Source organism: Balaenoptera ricei, chromosome 11 (assembly GCF_028023285.1).
Source record: "Balaenoptera ricei isolate mBalRic1 chromosome 11, mBalRic1.hap2, whole genome shotgun sequence".
Taxonomy (NCBI): domain Eukaryota; kingdom Metazoa; phylum Chordata; class Mammalia; order Artiodactyla; family Balaenopteridae; genus Balaenoptera; species Balaenoptera ricei.
The window spans coordinates 51,384,873-51,401,902 of record NC_082649.1 but is presented as its reverse complement, the minus strand read 5'-3'; the positions used below and the strand labels follow the sequence as shown (position 1 = coordinate 51,401,902).

General features: G+C 39.2%; 2 protein-coding genes across 9 annotated transcripts in view; both read right to left on the bottom strand.

Annotated features, from left to right (window-relative positions):
- The window catches only part of RBMS3 (RNA binding motif single stranded interacting protein 3), a 718,377-nt gene that overhangs the window by 466,685 nt on the left and 234,662 nt on the right, over positions 1–17,030 (bottom strand). The gene's annotated exons all lie outside the window — the stretch shown is intronic.
- On the bottom strand, positions 12,979–14,514 carry LOC132374069 (DNA primase large subunit-like). The gene is given in 2 exon segments (XM_059937566.1): positions 12,979–14,073; positions 14,075–14,514. Coding segments are annotated over 2 exon segments (1,512 nt in total). The 5' UTR covers positions 14,497–14,514; the 3' UTR covers positions 12,979–12,983.

The following is a 17,030-nucleotide window of genomic DNA, read 5'->3' as shown; positions in this document are numbered from 1 at the left end:
CAGTCATTTCCACTTTGTTTGGGTCCATGTTTTATGACTTAAAATAATCCTACAGGTCTACGCGTTTTAAGTGAGCTACTGTCCACTGGATCAAGGACATGGTCAAGTCGTAATGACGCACGTATTACCCGGGAGGTCATTTTTTTCCCTGCTGGCTGGGACAGCTCAGACGTCTATGTGACCTGGTCAGAGCATCAGTCCCAGTTCCTGGCTAGAGAGAAGGAAGCATTTCCTCTCTAAACTTAGAGGCCACGTTTGTATTTCCGGAGTGGATCTGAAGGTCACAGCCTCTGTGTTTCCACATGTGTGCAGTTAGCTAATGAGGGCTGGGAATTCAGAACACAACCATCTATCTACAAATTGTTCAGAGAACAAAGCCTGAATAAAACCACTGGCAGCACAGAGCTTCAGGCAATGCTTTAATTCTTGAGTTAAATCCAAATGAGAAAGCTTTTCCTTTTTCTCCCATTGTCCAAAAAATTCAAGGAACTCTGGCGATGTCCAGGCTGACTGGTTATTACGGAAGAACACAGATGTCATGCCAAGGTAGGACGTTATAGTTTCCAGTGCATGGGGACTTCCTGTTTGCCTATTATAACAATCTTCAGCTTGACAAGAAACCCCACAAAACACATTCATGACCTGCCTCAGAATGATTTAATTTTGGTTACAAATAGGAAAGGGCTACCCTTCCTGCAAAAGATCCCAGCAGCAAAAACAGACTAAATGCAGATGATGGTGTTAGAGAAGTAAAATAATTCTCTCAACAGTTCCAGTAAGTAGGATCTAGTTATAAAGTCAGCAACTGGAAGGAGAACATCAGGCCTGAGACATGTAACCCTCAAGGACTAGACCAGAAAGAAACAGAGTTACAATCCAAACATTATAAAAATTCAGACTCAAATTTGGGCAGGGGATTCTAAAGTGAGGTTAAAAGCACGTACCAGAAGAGAGCTGTTGACAAAACTGGGCGATGCTCAAGACGAGGCAGCCTCTGGGTGGAGGTGGAGACTTGAAGGCAACTTAAGACAATAGGAAACTATGTGGATGGGGGAAGAATCTTTGGAGAAAAACCAGCTTGAAAAAGGAAAGACTGACGTGAGCAGGCATTTGGGTATTTTGCTGCGAGAGTTGGTTCATGGATAAATTCAAAATATTAATAGTCTTTTTGATTAAACTTGATCGTACCTTTAGAATCCAAACAGAAAATAGTTGTTTATCCCTGGGTTCATCCATCAAAGAGATAATGACACCAAAACGCTCTCTACAACTAAGTGCAAGCTATTTAAAGAAAAGAAGAGAGGCTGGGTAAGTAATTGGGATGGAGTGGCCTCTTTAGAGGTCTTAACCTTATCCCCATGAGCAAACATGGGAGGCCAGCCAAACAGAACTTAAACAAGATGAAAGAGAATGTTTGCCATGAAACTCTACCACATGGGCCCTTTAAGGAAGCACATGCCTCATTCTGAATCCTGAGAGTAAAAGAAATTATCAACAGCACTGTGCCTGCCTACCACCATCCATAATTCTGTGATATTTCCCCACTTAAAATTGATTAAACCACTACTCGCATTGAAGTCAACATAGATGAAAGGCTAGACGTTGGTCAATATCACTTAAGTGCAAAATTGAAGCGAACCGAAAATGGTTCCCAAAATATATTTAAAAAAAGAAAATAGCTCTAAATGAAACAAAATGATCAAAATATTTTCAAAAGGTACTATGCTTTCAAGGCACAACGTGCAGGTTCTTTTACATCTATATTAGGCGACATAACAGAGCTATAATCCCCATCAATACTGTTATAATGGGATGCAAGGGGGCGGGTGAGAACCACAACGGCATGCTTCTTTCAAACTGTTTGCCTGACGCAAACTTAAAGCACTGTGCTTGCGTCTGCTTGTCATTACTACCATCCAGGATCTGTCCTGCTAGTCTTACTTATGGGGATTATTTTGAGGGAGGAATTGCAAATAATGGGGAGCAAAGCTTTGACAGACTATGACTGGATGCTGGCAATAGTGGTCGACAAGTTGTCCACCATCTCCAGGTTCATTTCCTCTGCAGTAAAACGGAGATAATAATAACTCTCTGAGTTACTTGATATCCACTCAACAAGCTATTAAAAATTGAAGCCATGCGTGCCTTCTGGGGCCAAGCAGGTACACAAGTGAGTGAAGTGGGCTGCTTTTATGAAAACAGCAGAGTGGTTTAGGCACCACTAAAAAGTATTCACATCTAAATACTTTTAAGCAGTATTGTAGCCAAACAACAATCCTTCACTAGACAGATTTGCCCTGTTGATGACTTACAGGAATGTTCTAAGAGATTTCTACACTCCGGGCTGCTGAACAACTATTTGACCAAGGCTGAGCTGCACAGCATATTAGTACAAATACATCTCCTGCCCCATAGCCACTGTTTACCGTACTTCTGATGATCCCACAGGGCATCGTCAACTCATTCGCCAGCTCACTCTGTAAGGCAGGGTTTCTTTCCTGGACAGACAAACCAAAGACGCCATTCCTGACCCTTGTCACTGGGATTCACTTTTCACTTCCTTTTTTTTTTTTCTGTCTTAGTCTTTTAGTCTGTTTTATTTGGTTTACTTATTGATTGGTTGGTGGGAAATAGGTTGAAGACTTTACTTCCTACCCTTAAGGGAATTCAGATGGGATACACAAGATAAAAATGTTGGTGAATGCTGATAGGTCTGATAGCCCTTGGCACTACAAGAGACCATGGGTTCATAGAGAAACCATCTGTCTTCCTCACCACACAGACCAACTACCCTTCAGTTTGCCATCATGGCTGATGTTTTCACCCATGCATGGACAATACTGGCTTTTGATTTTCCACAGAAGGTCACTTAAAATTGGAACTGTCTTATCTGGAAAGTTATACTTCATATAATTTTTAAAAATAATTTCCCTAACAAGAAGCAGAGCCAAAGGACTGGCTCCAGACTAGTAACTTTAAAAAGACATAGAGAGAGGAAAGATAGGCTGACTTGGACAACATAATAGGATGTGTTATTTGTATTAACAGTCCATGTTAATAGGACATAATAGGTGGAAATACAATGGTGCAAGTAGAAATGTTAAATTTTTACACAGATTTCACCCTAACCCTAACATATACACATTGTATCAATGCTTGATCAAGATTTTTGATCATTGTATAAGCAATGTTAATACCTTATTACTTGTCTTATATTATCTTCTCACAATAGAAGAAAATCGCAAAGCACCTGATCACTATCTAAGGCATAACAACTTCCCCTGGACTTCTTTGGTTTATGTAACACAGCAGATGCTTAGTTACAAAGAATGGTGAGGATTTCGCTTCAAGCTTCTTTTAAGAAAATTTTGTTTTACTAAACTACAACAAACTTTGATGTAAATCTTTATAGAATGATTTTTAAAACTCTCTTAGGATACAAGTGTCTCATAAATATTTTTCCCTGTCTTACACACACACCACACACACACACACACACTCTAACATACACATATCATAATATGTATAATAAATATATAAATAAATATATGAATACATATAAAAGTTATATGTGTACATACATATTTCAATTGTAGTTATTCTCATTTGGTTTAAAACAATGGTTAAAATTGAGTAACATTGAAGGAAATTCCACTTTTCATATGGGAATCTTTGGTTTGTTAAGTTTTCCTTTAATTGGCAGAAAATATTTGCAAACCATATATCTGATAAAGTTGGTTAATATCCCAATTATATAAGGGACTCATACAACTCAATAGCAAACAAACAAACAAAAACAACCCTATTAACAAATGGGTGAAGGACCAAAGGATATGAATAAATATTTTCCCAAAGAAGATACACAAATGGCCAAAGATAATGAAAAGATGCTCAACATCACTAATCATCAGGGAAATGCAAACCAAAACCACAATGAGGTATCACCTCATACCTGTTAGGACAACTATTAACAAAAAGATATGAAATGTTGGCAAGGATGTAGAAAAAAGGGATCCCTAGTGCACTGCTGGTGGGAATGCAAATTGGTGCAGCCACTGTGGGAAAACAGTATGAGGGTTTCTCAAAAACCTAAAAATATAACTACCATACGATTCAGCAATACCTCTTCTGGGTATTTATCTGAAGGAAAAGAAATCAGTACCTCAAAGAGTTACCTGCACCCCCTTGTTCATTGCAGTATTATTCACAATAGCCAAGACATGTAAACAACCTAAGTGTCTGTCAACAAATGAATAAGGAAAATGTGGTATATATATGTACATATATATACAATGGAATAATACTCAGCCTTAAAAAAGGAGATCCTGCCATTTGCAACAACATAGATGAATCTGGAGAATATTTTGCTAAATGAAATAAGTAGGACACAGAAAGACAAATACTGCATGATATCACTTATATGTGGAACTTAACAAATCAAATATACAGGAGCAGAGAGTAGAAAGGTGGGGGAAATGGGGAGATGCTGGTCTAAGGGTACAAAATTGCTGCTACGTAGGTTGACCATGTCTAGAGATCTAATGGGCAGCATGGTGAGTATAGTTAATATTGCAGAACTGAATCCAGGAAATGTGCTAAGAGAGTGGATTTCAGGCACCCTCATCACACACACACACACACACACACACACACACATACACACACACACACAAATGGTAATTCTGTGAGGTAACATGTTAATTAGCTTGACTACAGTAATCATTTCACTGCGTACATGTGTATCAAATCACCATGCTGTCCACCTTAAACACATGCACTTTTTATTTAAAAAACAAAATTTTAAGTTTTCCCCTACTCAAATTATTCTCAATTTCATCACCTGCTTCTCTATGAAAAATAGAGTATTAGCCATAATTTCTTTATATTGTATATATGAAATTAGAGATTTTCTGATTTTTAACCCCTTGTTACTCAAAACTATCTCATGAGAACCTTTGAGAAACTCTTTAATCACAGTTTTTTAACAGTATTTTTTTAATGAGCTTCTAAATTCTACCTCACATAATTCTCTTTTTTAAGAAAAAAATTTCTTTCACTCTTCAATAAAAAGCTACAATTTTCACTTTAATTATCTATTATAATAAAAGTACTCCAAAGACATAAACTCCAATGTCTTGTAGTCTATGTCTCATGGAATTTTGCCACTTGGTTTCATTTAGTACAATCTCAAACATGGTTATTTTTCACATCACCTTTAAGCCCAAAGCCTAGTGTGTTTCTGAGCAGTTGCTTCCCTAAAATCTTTTGTTTCAGCTCCCGCTTTTCCCAGAGTGGACAAGCCCCAGGGATGTGAAAAGCTGTTATATCTGCAGCTTAAGCATTTTATTATCTCTTCTTGAGAGAAACTATATCTTTAAAAGCGGCACAGAGAAGGTGTCCCAAAGATGCTGCAGGAATACAGGTTTCTTCCAACTCAGGGCTGATGTCAGCTTAATGACCAACAGGTCTATTCAGATGCCTAGTAATTAAAATAAACTGACCTTTTAAGAGAAGTAGTACAAATTAAATGTGAACCTTGCTATTTTCTCTTATTTCACAACACAATGGGGAAAGCAAGCTGGTTTTTAAAATGATCATATGAAATAGAGACCTTATATCACTAATATTTTATGGATGAAGAGACATGTGAGCCCACTTACAGCCACTTACAATCATAACAAATGATACAGTCATCCTTCAAATTCAATTTTGGTTTTTATAGTTTGGGTTTTTTTTTTTTTTGTCATGTGCATGAGTTTTTCTCTTTCATACTCCAGAGTTCTCATTTCTTAACTAAAGGAAAGGAAAAATAGCTATTTTAAGAGCAGCATGAATAACCAATAAGTCAATAAGAACAAGCATCAAATCATATGACTTTTCACTATCTCTTAAACAAAATATGCTTTTACTATGGTTTCAAAGCTAAGGAAGCAAGAATCTTTAGGCTTTTTTTCCTTTTACCTTTGAACTTGTAAAACAATGTTATGGAGTGAACATCATGACAAAGGGTGAACAAAGGAGCGCTTTTTTTTTTCTTTCAGAACCTACCCAACTCAGAATGAATTCCACCACCTGCCACTGTGATGGAATGCACTTTTCTTCAAAGACATCAAGTTTATAGGCCTTGAAAAATCCTGAGGGCTATCGTATAGCCAACACAAAAACGTATGAAAAAAAGTCCTTTAAATACTTTTTGCTATTAACAAAGCCAGTCTCATGAATAAACAACAAGGTCCTACTGTATAGCATAGGAAACTAAATTCAATATCCTAGGATAAACCATAATGGAAAAGAATATAAAAAAGAATGTATATATGTGTATAACTGAGTCATTTTGCTGTACAGCAGAAATTAATACAACAATGTAAATCAACTATACTTCAATTAAATAAGTAAATAAATAAAATTAAATAAAAAAAAAGCCAGTCTCAATAAACACATGTCAATTCATGAAATACACATTCCTTGAACACTTCAAAAGTACTCATAACTGTATTAAATTGTGTAAGATATAATGGTGCTCTAGACAAGATGGTTCCTACAAGAAGAAATCCAAGTGTAAGACCACAGAAAAATTTACCAGACAGACGTGCCAGACACATTACAAACAGGGTTCCGTGTAATTTTGAAAATACTTTTTTCATTGTATGTATAAATAACCTCATTTGACAGTTAAGGAAACAGATGTTTAGAGACATTATGTAACTTGTCCAAGAAAACTAAGATTATTACTTAGAAATTGTCTCAGTGTAGACTTCATCTGAAAACTCCTTGAAGGACTAAGAGGGTTATCTAGGGGGTAAAAATCTATATTTTTTTGAAGTCCTATATTTGAAAGGACATGTATTTACATGGTATTGCAAGTTTACATGAATTTTAGTAAACCGGACACACACATATCATATTTATCCATTCTATGTCATTACAGTTCATATATTATTTAAAAGAAATATTGCTATATTGGATTTCCCATATATTTATGAAATCATTGATGAATGAAGATAGATAACTTCAAACAAGTCAAAGGGATAATTACACACTAATAAATATTCTCAGTTATAAGTGCTTACCTTTAAAGAATAACTGGGAAATGTATGTATGCTATGTCTCTGGTACCCTCGGTGGTTTTACAGGCCTTTGGAACATATACCCACCCATGTTTGTTCTTTCTACTGATGTGACATCAAAGGCTCCCAGAGAGAAAGATAAAGCCCCTGGAATCTAAGACCCCTCTGAACCGTCCTGCTTCCTTAACACTCTGGCAGTAGAAAATAAGGTCCATGAGAAGCCTGAGGAGTTTATCATCTAGACGAAGACACACACTAATCACAAAAGCCCAAGAGATAAGGGGGTGTAAGATCTTTGCTCCCAGATGACGCTCAGAGGAGGTGGTGGTGTAAAGTGTGTAAATAGGATGAGGAGAGTCTACCGAGGACTTCTTGGGAAGGTGAATTCTGGAAGAAATCATTAACAGACTAGCAGAGGTAAGAAGAGTGAGCATTTTATATATATTTTAACAAACTCTAAACATAGGGAATTGAAGGACAGGAGGAGGAGAACAAACAGGATGTCTGGACAAAAGGATTTCTGTGAAGTTAGAAGACATGGGTTAGCAAAAGTCACATTCAGATTATGGCAGAGAGCAATATAACTCTACCATTTTATTTTTTAATTTTTATTTTATATTGGAGTATAGTTGATTAACAATGCTGTGTTAGTTTCAGGTGTACAGCAAGGTGATTCAGTTATACATATACATGTATCTATTCTTTTTCAAATTCTTTTTCTTTAGATTTTTTGGGATGTGGACCATTTTTAAAGTCTTTATTGAATTTGTTACAACATTTCTTCTGTTCTATGTTTTGGTTTTTTTGGCCACGAGGCATGTGGGATCTTAGTTCCCTGACCAGGGATCAAACCCGCACCCCCTGCATTGGAAGGCAAAGTCTTAACCACTGGACTGCCAGGGAAGTCCCCTCTTTTTCAAATTCTTTTCACATTTAGGCTACCATTTTATTTTTAAACCATTTTAAACTCCACACAAATTATTTATATTTTTTTCCAATAAAATAATCTCTTCACATGCAAAAGAGATAGGGACATAGGTTATAGTATTAAGTGATGTCAAATATACATTTATGCTTTAAAACAGCAATGTTGGGACTTCCCTGGCAGTCCAGTGGTTAAGACTTCACCTTCCAATGCAGGGGGTGCAGGTTCAATCCCCTGGTCGGGGAGCTAAGAGCCCACATGCATCGTGTTCAAAAGACTAAAACATAAAACAAAAGCAATATTGTAACAAATTCAATAAAGACTTTAAAAATGGTCCACATCAAAAAAAAAAAAAAAAAAAACCTTAAAGAAAAAAAGCACTGTTACCTGTTAAGTTTAATGTTGGTGGAGAGCTTTACTTTTGCCTAATGTGTATATTCACAGTGATTACAAGCAAATACTGAGTAAATATAGAGCTATAAGACACTCTTGAAGAAAAATGTGCAGTTGAATGACTCCCAGAACATGAGTAGATATTTTGTTTTACATTTATCTCAAAGTCTTCTCAAAGTTAACTCAGCACCATCACATCATCATCATCATCTTCATAAAAGAACCCTCTAAAATACTGAATACACTGAACTGAGAAAAACAGTTTCGAAAGGATTATCTTTGACAGGAGAAGTGTCTTTAGCTGAAGTTGTATGGCTGAGTTGGAGACAACACATGGCGACCATTTACCTTCAAAGTAAGTGTTCTTTCCTAACTCTGGCTATAAGACTATAAACACTGGAGTTTTCTCAAAAGAGGCCCAGGATGAAACTTTCATGTAAAAGGTACCTACAGGACAATTCTGACTGAAGTTATCAAACTTCCTACACAAACTAACTGTTTCTGAAATGAAAACAAAACTCAGTATCAATACCAAAGGAAGCAAATATATGTTTATATATTGATCACCTGTGCCTAGTTGCAAAATTAATACTGTACCAGATTAGAGAAAAATTCACAAAAGAAGTTCAGGGAAAAAATCACACACTTCATACCACAAAGGGAAATGGGAAATTTAGTTGTCTAAACAGAACTGTTTTCATCTTTTTTTTTTTTTGGTAACGTAATTCCAGTATTTGAAAATTAAATAAATGTGTTTTTCAAGTCTCGTTGCCTCTTGGGCTCCTTGCTCTAGAGGCTGTGAGCCCAGCCGGGGGAGGAGCCTATTCCTCTCAAAATGTAATTCCTCAGACTCATAAACTTCACAGAATATTTATTTTAGTTTTCACTGATTTGGGGAAATAACAGGTATTGAAAAGAGGCTTTTCATGGTGTTTAGTTTCTTCCTTTACTTGCTTAGTTTCCTTGTGGACTAGGCCCGGGTAGGTATGCTATTTTCTGGAAACCAAATGGTTCTACTTACACACACGTTCTGCCCGGGGGCACGTCAGTGTCACTTACTAGGATTGGTCTGTAGCTAGGGGCTACTGCATACCCTGCAAAGACTACAGAAAAATATGACAAAATAGAGTATCGGGCTTCCCTGGTGGCGCAGTGGTTGAGAATCTGCCTGCCAATGCAGGGGACACGGGTTCGAGCCCTGGTCTGGGAAGATCCCACGTGCCGCGGAACAACTGGGCCCCTGAGCCACAACTACTGAGCCTGCGCGTCTGGAGCCTGTGCTCCGCAACGGGAGAGGCCGCGATGGTGAGAGGCCCGCGTGCCACGATGAGGAGTGGCCCCCACTTGCCACAACTGGAGAAAGCCCTCGTACAGAAACAAAGACCCAACACAGCCAAAAATAAATAAATAAATAAATAAATAAATAAATAAATAAATAAATAAATAAAAATTAAAAAAAGAAAAAAAGAGTTTCTAAAAAAAAAAAAAAAATAGAGTATCCATCCCTCCCTCCAGGTTCATGGGATTTAATACAGAAATCCACACTTTCCTCACTTGCTATTTAAATACTCCCAGTTAGTGACTAAAGGAGAAAATTAAATAATAAATAAAATGGATTAATTCCAAATTTGTCCAAGTGTACCGCCTCCTGCTTAGTTACCCAGAAATACTTTAAAAAAGCTTATAACAGGGCTATGAATCTAGAACTGCTAAATGGATTCATTCACACCCCTCCATGAAACAATCTAGGTGGGTTCTATCCCTCTCTATAAAAATGAATCTAGTATGCAGAATTATTTCTCTTAAAGAAGAATAACAATTTATGGTTTCATTTAATAAAGAATTAATGATACCCTACATGGATGATCTCAGAACTTTTGGATCCTTGTCTTCAACTTTGATTTTAGGGGTCCAATGAAATGGTAAGGGCAACATAATCTTCCATAAATATAATTCAAGCAGCCTGTGACAACAAAGGCAAGAAGGGAGTATTTCAAGATCTTAGAAGTCGGTATGCTTGGCACACTCTAATGGCTCTTATATCCTTTGGCTGTTAAGCATGGAAACTTTCTATGGAATATCCATTACTCATTCCCTCTGCTCTAAACTCATAGCCTGTCAGAAAAAAATGGCTGGCGGGGGTGGGAGGTGGTACAGAGGAAGCCAAACTTAAAAAGCAGGAAAAGGCAGAGACAAGTCAATTCATAGAAGATTTACACCTTGTTTTCAATGGCTTCTTTCATTTCATTTCCCCTGACTTTTTAAAATTAGCAAATACACTGGACCCAGGAGGAAAACACATGGGGAAAAACAAAACAACAAAAACAAAGCAGTGCAAATCTCTGTGACTTGTACAATAGCTCTTACTGGGTCCTGGTGTTTGAGTGGCTGAATGAACTGCGGTCTGTTTTTCATTACTCTCCATCTGGAGCTGCGGCCTGCTTTGTTCAGCAATTTCTGGTCATTTGGGCCTGCTGGTGACTGTTTTGTTTTATGTTGCCATATTATACAGAATGAAAGCTGCCGCAGCCACCACCCAAGAAAGAACAATCCTGAAAACGAGAGGTTATGTTGAAAGAGCTCCCCACGACCCCTTCCGGAATAGAGAGTGAGTGTGTTTATCCGGGCCTGCCTACCGTACAGACTTAGAGGCCTGCGGGTGGGGTGGGGTGCAGGAGGGAACAAAAGCCTTTCCTTCAGATGCTAAGACCCAGGAAGTGTCCAGAGCTGGGTTAATTCTGACGCCTTTTCTTTTCACCTCTAAGGAGACTAGTGCATGTACTTTCTCATACCTCACTTGCAACAGCTCATGAAAAACTGAACTCATATCATGTCTTTAAAAACAAAATCAAGGGCTTCCCTGGTGGCGCAGTGTTTGAGAATCTGCCTGCCAATGCAGGGGACACGGGTTCCAGCCCTGGTCTGGGAAGATCCCATATGCCGCAGAGCAACTAAGCCCATGCGCCAAAACTACTGAGCCTGCGCGTCTGGAGCCTGTGCTCCGCAACAAGAGAGGCCGTAATAGTGAGAGGCCCAGGCACCGCGATGAAGTGTGGCCCCCGCTTGCCGCAACTAGAGAAAGCCCTCGCACAGAAACGAAGACCCAACGCAGCCAAAAAAATAAAGTAAATAAATAAATAAATAAGTCAGGAGCTCTTAAAAAAAAAAAAAAATCAATAAATCCTCTCTTCATAATATTTGGTTTTAATTGCATAGCCTTAGTCCAGAGGCCACACTGCAAATGATTCAAAAGCAAGTGTCTCCAAGAAGACCGAATCCAATTTTCATTCTTTAATGACAGGCTCAATGCCCTTAGTGATTTTGTTTAAAAAAGCCACCTCAGACACCCTTTCCATTTCCCTCCTTAAGAAAGCAATGGTCAAGAAGAACTCTCTTCTACCTTTTCGTTAAAGAAGCAAAGGGTAACATTCTCTCTTAATTCATTGCTATTTTCAGCTAACATTAATTTACAAAAACAAAGAAACATAGGCAGGTGCTACTAAGGTTTAACAGAAAGAACAACCAAAATATAAATATAATTGAAACCACTTTAGTTTTTCCAAGAGCTGTTTTTGCCTTTTTTTTTTTTTTTTTTTTCTAGAAAAGACAATATAACAAGTGTGGAGAAATGTAAAGTTAATAATAATCTATCACCTTAACACAAAGATTTTCTCTGCTTAATATTGCCATTTTATACAGTCAGCACGAGGTATTGTTGAGCATTACCTATGTATTAACTCATTTAATTATCAAGTCAGGCCCTATTATTATTATCATTTTATAGATGGGGAAACTGAGGCACCCAGCAACGTTAAGGGATTGACCACAGGTCACACATCTATGAAGTGGAAAGGCAGTGTTTGCACCAAGCATCCTGGCCACCCACAGACATAACCATGAGCACTACTGACTTTCAAATATTTCCATAGCTCCATGTTTATGGTACACATAATTTTATATTCTTCCAGACTCACTGAACTTCCTCTAATAAACAATTCCATGGTTTGTCGTAGTTTAGTCCTCTCGAATATCATGGTAATGGCTGTATAACAGTGGTACCCATATAGAGAATAAAGTGATGCTAAGCGTGAGCATATAAAACACTTTAAAAATATGTCTAAATAAAATCTCTCAGTAGAATTAGTAGCATCATAGTACATTCCCGATTGCTCTTTTCATATTGACTTTTTTTCTTTTTTTACATTTTGATATTTATTAACAAAAATGGTCCAGAAAAGTCCTGGGTCAACATTACAGTGATAAGTGTTAAAATAAAAGCTGTTCTTAGTCGTACTGTTTCTAGGGGACTGTAAGCAGTCCAGAAAGCTGTCTTATCTCCTAAAACGGGGCTTAAATCACACCATTCAAGAGTTAGATTTCAAAAGAAATTCTTCCTCTTCTCTTTTGTCAAAGCAAAATATACCGGAGGTCTTTGTTTTTACCTGCAAGGCTGCCTTCCCGAGAAGCTCATGCATGTGTGGATGCATGAAGAGGGGTTGGGTGGAGGGAGAAGGCAGGCAAAAAAGAAAAAGATAAAATCGTAAAGTAGGAAATAAAAGCTAGTGAGGAAGACAGGCTACCAACTGCCCAGGAATCGTTCACTGAAGCAACTCCTCTAGTCCCTCCAGATCTATTTCCAGAGAGGAGTTGAGTGAGGCCAGAGCAGATGACGCATCCTTGCTTCTCTGGACACTCGGTTTGCGTTGGGGCATTTCTGGTTGGATGGATTCCTTCTTGATGTCTTTACCTCCACTGAGGATCCACTGGCTCTCAAAAAAGAACTGGTTTGGATGACTCAAAGAAAAGCCACAATCATCTACATTATGTGTCATCTTGAAGAACTTCTGAGAGGCTACCTGGTAATGTGTCCCTTTTACTAAATCCAAAATCTGGTTGATCCCTGAGGGAGGGATCTTGTACGCTTGCAGCTTCTGCCTCAGCAGTTCAGGATCGCTGTGCCAGAAAGGGCACCCATGATAATCCCCTTGGCTTGGTGGATTGGTTAGGATAATCTTCAGGCAACTGTAAAGTGTGTAGTCTGTCCTCTTGCCTTCCTTTCCAAAGCTATGACGGATATTGTAAGAGTAGCCTTTATCAAACTTATCTAGATCCATCTTTCCTCTGATAAATGTCTGCTTCCAGAACTGCCATGCCTGTTCCAAGGTTAGGCCAATGTCCCTCAGGAAGAGGCCGTACTGCATGCGGCCCCCATGACGAAGATGGTGATTTTCCCGCAGGGCTTTATGTAGCTGATCTATGCAAGGTGGGAAGGATTTGGTAGAAAGCGAATCGATCTGATCTAAAGAAACCTTCCCAACATTTGCCTGTGTACTGTAGTCTTGACCAGTGTACGAATGACTGAGGTGGTTGAGCAGAGGCTGGAGTCTCTCATCCGACTGCACAGCAGGCAAGGACCTGGCTGTTAAAGCCAAAACCTTGGACAGTTTGGTTCTAAATTCATTCAGGATGATTGCCACAATGTCCTTGAGTTGTACATAAGCAAAGCCATTTTCCAAATAGACTTTCCTTCCTCGGAACAAATCCAGAGCATCAGCAAAAGGGCTCTTAAAAACTGACTCCAACTGAACCCCACCTAAACTGTGTGATGAAGCCATAATATCCTGTTCTCGGAGAGTCTTCTCTGCAACACTTATAGCCTCAAACTGCAAATGGCTATCCTTTAAGAAACTGAATTTTGTCCTTGGGTAAAATACTGAATTGAAATAGAAGGAGATTCATTTCTTGTTGAATGAACCGGCGCCTAAGCTCTTCAGATTGGCAGTAAGCAAGGTGTAAAATAAAGTGAGAAACGTGATCTCTTCTTCGGGGTTCATATTCATCTTCCAAGTTTTCTCTGTAGGAAAACTTAAGCTTCCGAAGCTCAGCCTCCAGCTTACTCTGGTACTGCTCGGTTCCTTTCACATAGCTCACACCAAGATTCTTAATTGCTTTTAGCAATTTAACTCTATCGATAGCCAAGTTTTCAAATTCTATCAAAGATATGTTTCCAGAAGGCGGCTGCAAGTAAAACAGAAGGCTATGTGGGTAGCAAGCATTCCTCTGGTCATCTGCCAACCTCAGTTTCCTCCGATTTCCTCCAAGAAACTGCATCTTGTTACCTCCAGCCACACCAGACATGAAAACACACAAACCCCGGCAAGCGTTTTCCCCGGAGAAGGCGGGAGAGTTCGTACAGGACCCCATATTGACTTTTAAAAGGCTCTACCAAATTAGCATGGTCCTAATGAAGAAGCGGTGAATTAGTTTCACAGTAACCAGCCTTGGAAGGCCCACATGTTACGTTTGCATCCTGAGTGGATATAAACTATCACTGCAAGTTGCTTCCATTTGCATGTTTCCAATCATTAACCGATTTATCCTGGGGACACTGGGCCTTTGTAGCCCTCCCAAGTGTGTTTTTCCCCCTACCATCCCTTCTCCCACTGGACGTGTAAGTGGGGAGTCCTCCTTGCTCCTAACTCCGTATGGCTTCCCTCCTACCTAAAATCTCCAATGTAAATCTCACCTCACAACATTTTATAACCAATGCACCTTCATTTTCACCATGGTCTACAGACTCCTGGTATCATTCCTCCTATTTCCCCACAAATACCTTCTGCATCAGTCCATTTTTCCAATACTACTCCTGCTCCAATTCTTGGCTATTTAAATCAATACTTCAATGCTGCTCTGGTGCCTGGTCCCATCAGCTCCTTGAATTCACAGTGACCTTTCCAACCTCGGCAACTTGCTCACACACTCATCAATGACTATAAACAAGTTTCCATAAATGGAATTGCTCTCTCTTCCCAATTGTATGGAGTTTCTACCTGTAACTATTTCAGGGGCCGTTTTTCTGAAGAAAATAATAATAATAATAATACTCTAAATAGGACTTAAAGTATCATTAAAGTAGTATTTTTCCCCAGACATGGAAGTGGCAGTAGTACCTCTCTGACCACGAGGGCTTACTTTTAGGGTACCCGCCCCACGTGCTTGGTGAAAGATTTGATTCAGTCACCACTGCCATCCACAGGCTCCACACGCTGAGGCCAGAAAATGCCACTGGAGGCTTCTATTAGTGTGAAATGACCATGTGATCACCTGCCTCTTTGACATGAGCCTCAAGGCAAAAGGTCTAACAGCCCTCTGCCCTCCCATAAAATCATCCTTAACTGCCCTTCCTTCAATGATGTCCCAAGGGAGTTCTGTGGTCCCTCCCTCCCTCCCTCCCTTTATTTCTCCTTATCTTTCTTCCCTCCTTCCCTCCCTCCACTTTCTCCTTCCAAATTTATCAGTGCTTATTATGTTTGAGACCAGTAGTCTCCAAAACTACTCTTTACATCCATATTATTATGAATAAAAATATCTTAGAGCAGCAAACTCAATATTTATACATTTATGTATTTAAAACATGAGCATTTATAAAACTATACCAACAGGTACATTATAAAACACACACATAAAACACACAGAAACTTGACATCAAAACAGAGATATGCTCTAATATTTTCTTCGAGTATTTCCAATAGACAGTTAAGCATTCCCCTGCAACTCCCTTCTCTGAAGATACATTTTCTGGATTACACAGGTCCTGTCTTCACTGAGTCTAAAGGTTTCTTTGGAGAGAGAGAGAGGAAATTAAATAAGCAGTTACAAGAAGATGTGGACAGGAGTGTTAGGAGTTGAGGTAAGTATACCCATCACATCTGTTCAGATCAGCACCCCACTGTTAAGAGATAATTGCTTATGGAAACTCTGACAATCCGTTTCAGCTACATCCCCTTCCTCTTCAAACCTTATGATTATAGTCTAAGAGTACAGCTTTTCCAGGTTAGCAATGGACCCTTTTGGTTTCACCAGTGTTGTACAGTGACAAGAGATACTTGCATTCCCAAGCAAACCTTTGCCTAGTGGAGGGTCCTTCCATATGGACCACTCCAAGGATCAGGAAGGTCATGGGATCCACTGAGGTTCACAGGGCTTGCTTGTCTGTGAAGCATCTGCCTTTGTGACTGGGGTTCAATCAATATTACTGACTGCCTGAGTTGGGTGCCTCAATTGTCTCTGGTTGCTCCTGTAGATATTTTTACCCCAAACTTTGGGAATCGGTCAGGCGTGTCTGGAAGTGATAAAATTAATAGTCTAAAGCTTCTCACACACCACATGCTTCCCACGGGCTGAGAGTGAAGAATATCTCACAGTCATGGCCCAATGTTGTTCGTATATGTCCTCCAAGGTTCAGTTTTCAGCTGCCTACCCTAATGGACCCCACTCCACCACCTCCCCTACAAGTTATCCTTAGTGTTATTATCTGCTCCCTTGGTTATGGTCATCATCATAGCTCTGAGCTTTCTTGTAGCTCTGCCTTGACCTCACCCACAGGGATGCTACACCAGGCCCTCTAGCTCAGGATGTCCGATACATAACTCACCACCTCTCTCCAAAACCCACTACTACTACTTCTGGACTTCCGACTTCAGTCAATGACACAGCCCTCTTCCCCAACAATGACACCATGTTGATGTGGGTTTCATTGCCCGCGCCCTTTCCCCTTTATAGAAAATATCTAATTCTACCTTTGAAAACTCACGTGATCCCCTTTCCATTTTTCTAACAGTGCCTGAGGGACTTTCCTCATTTTC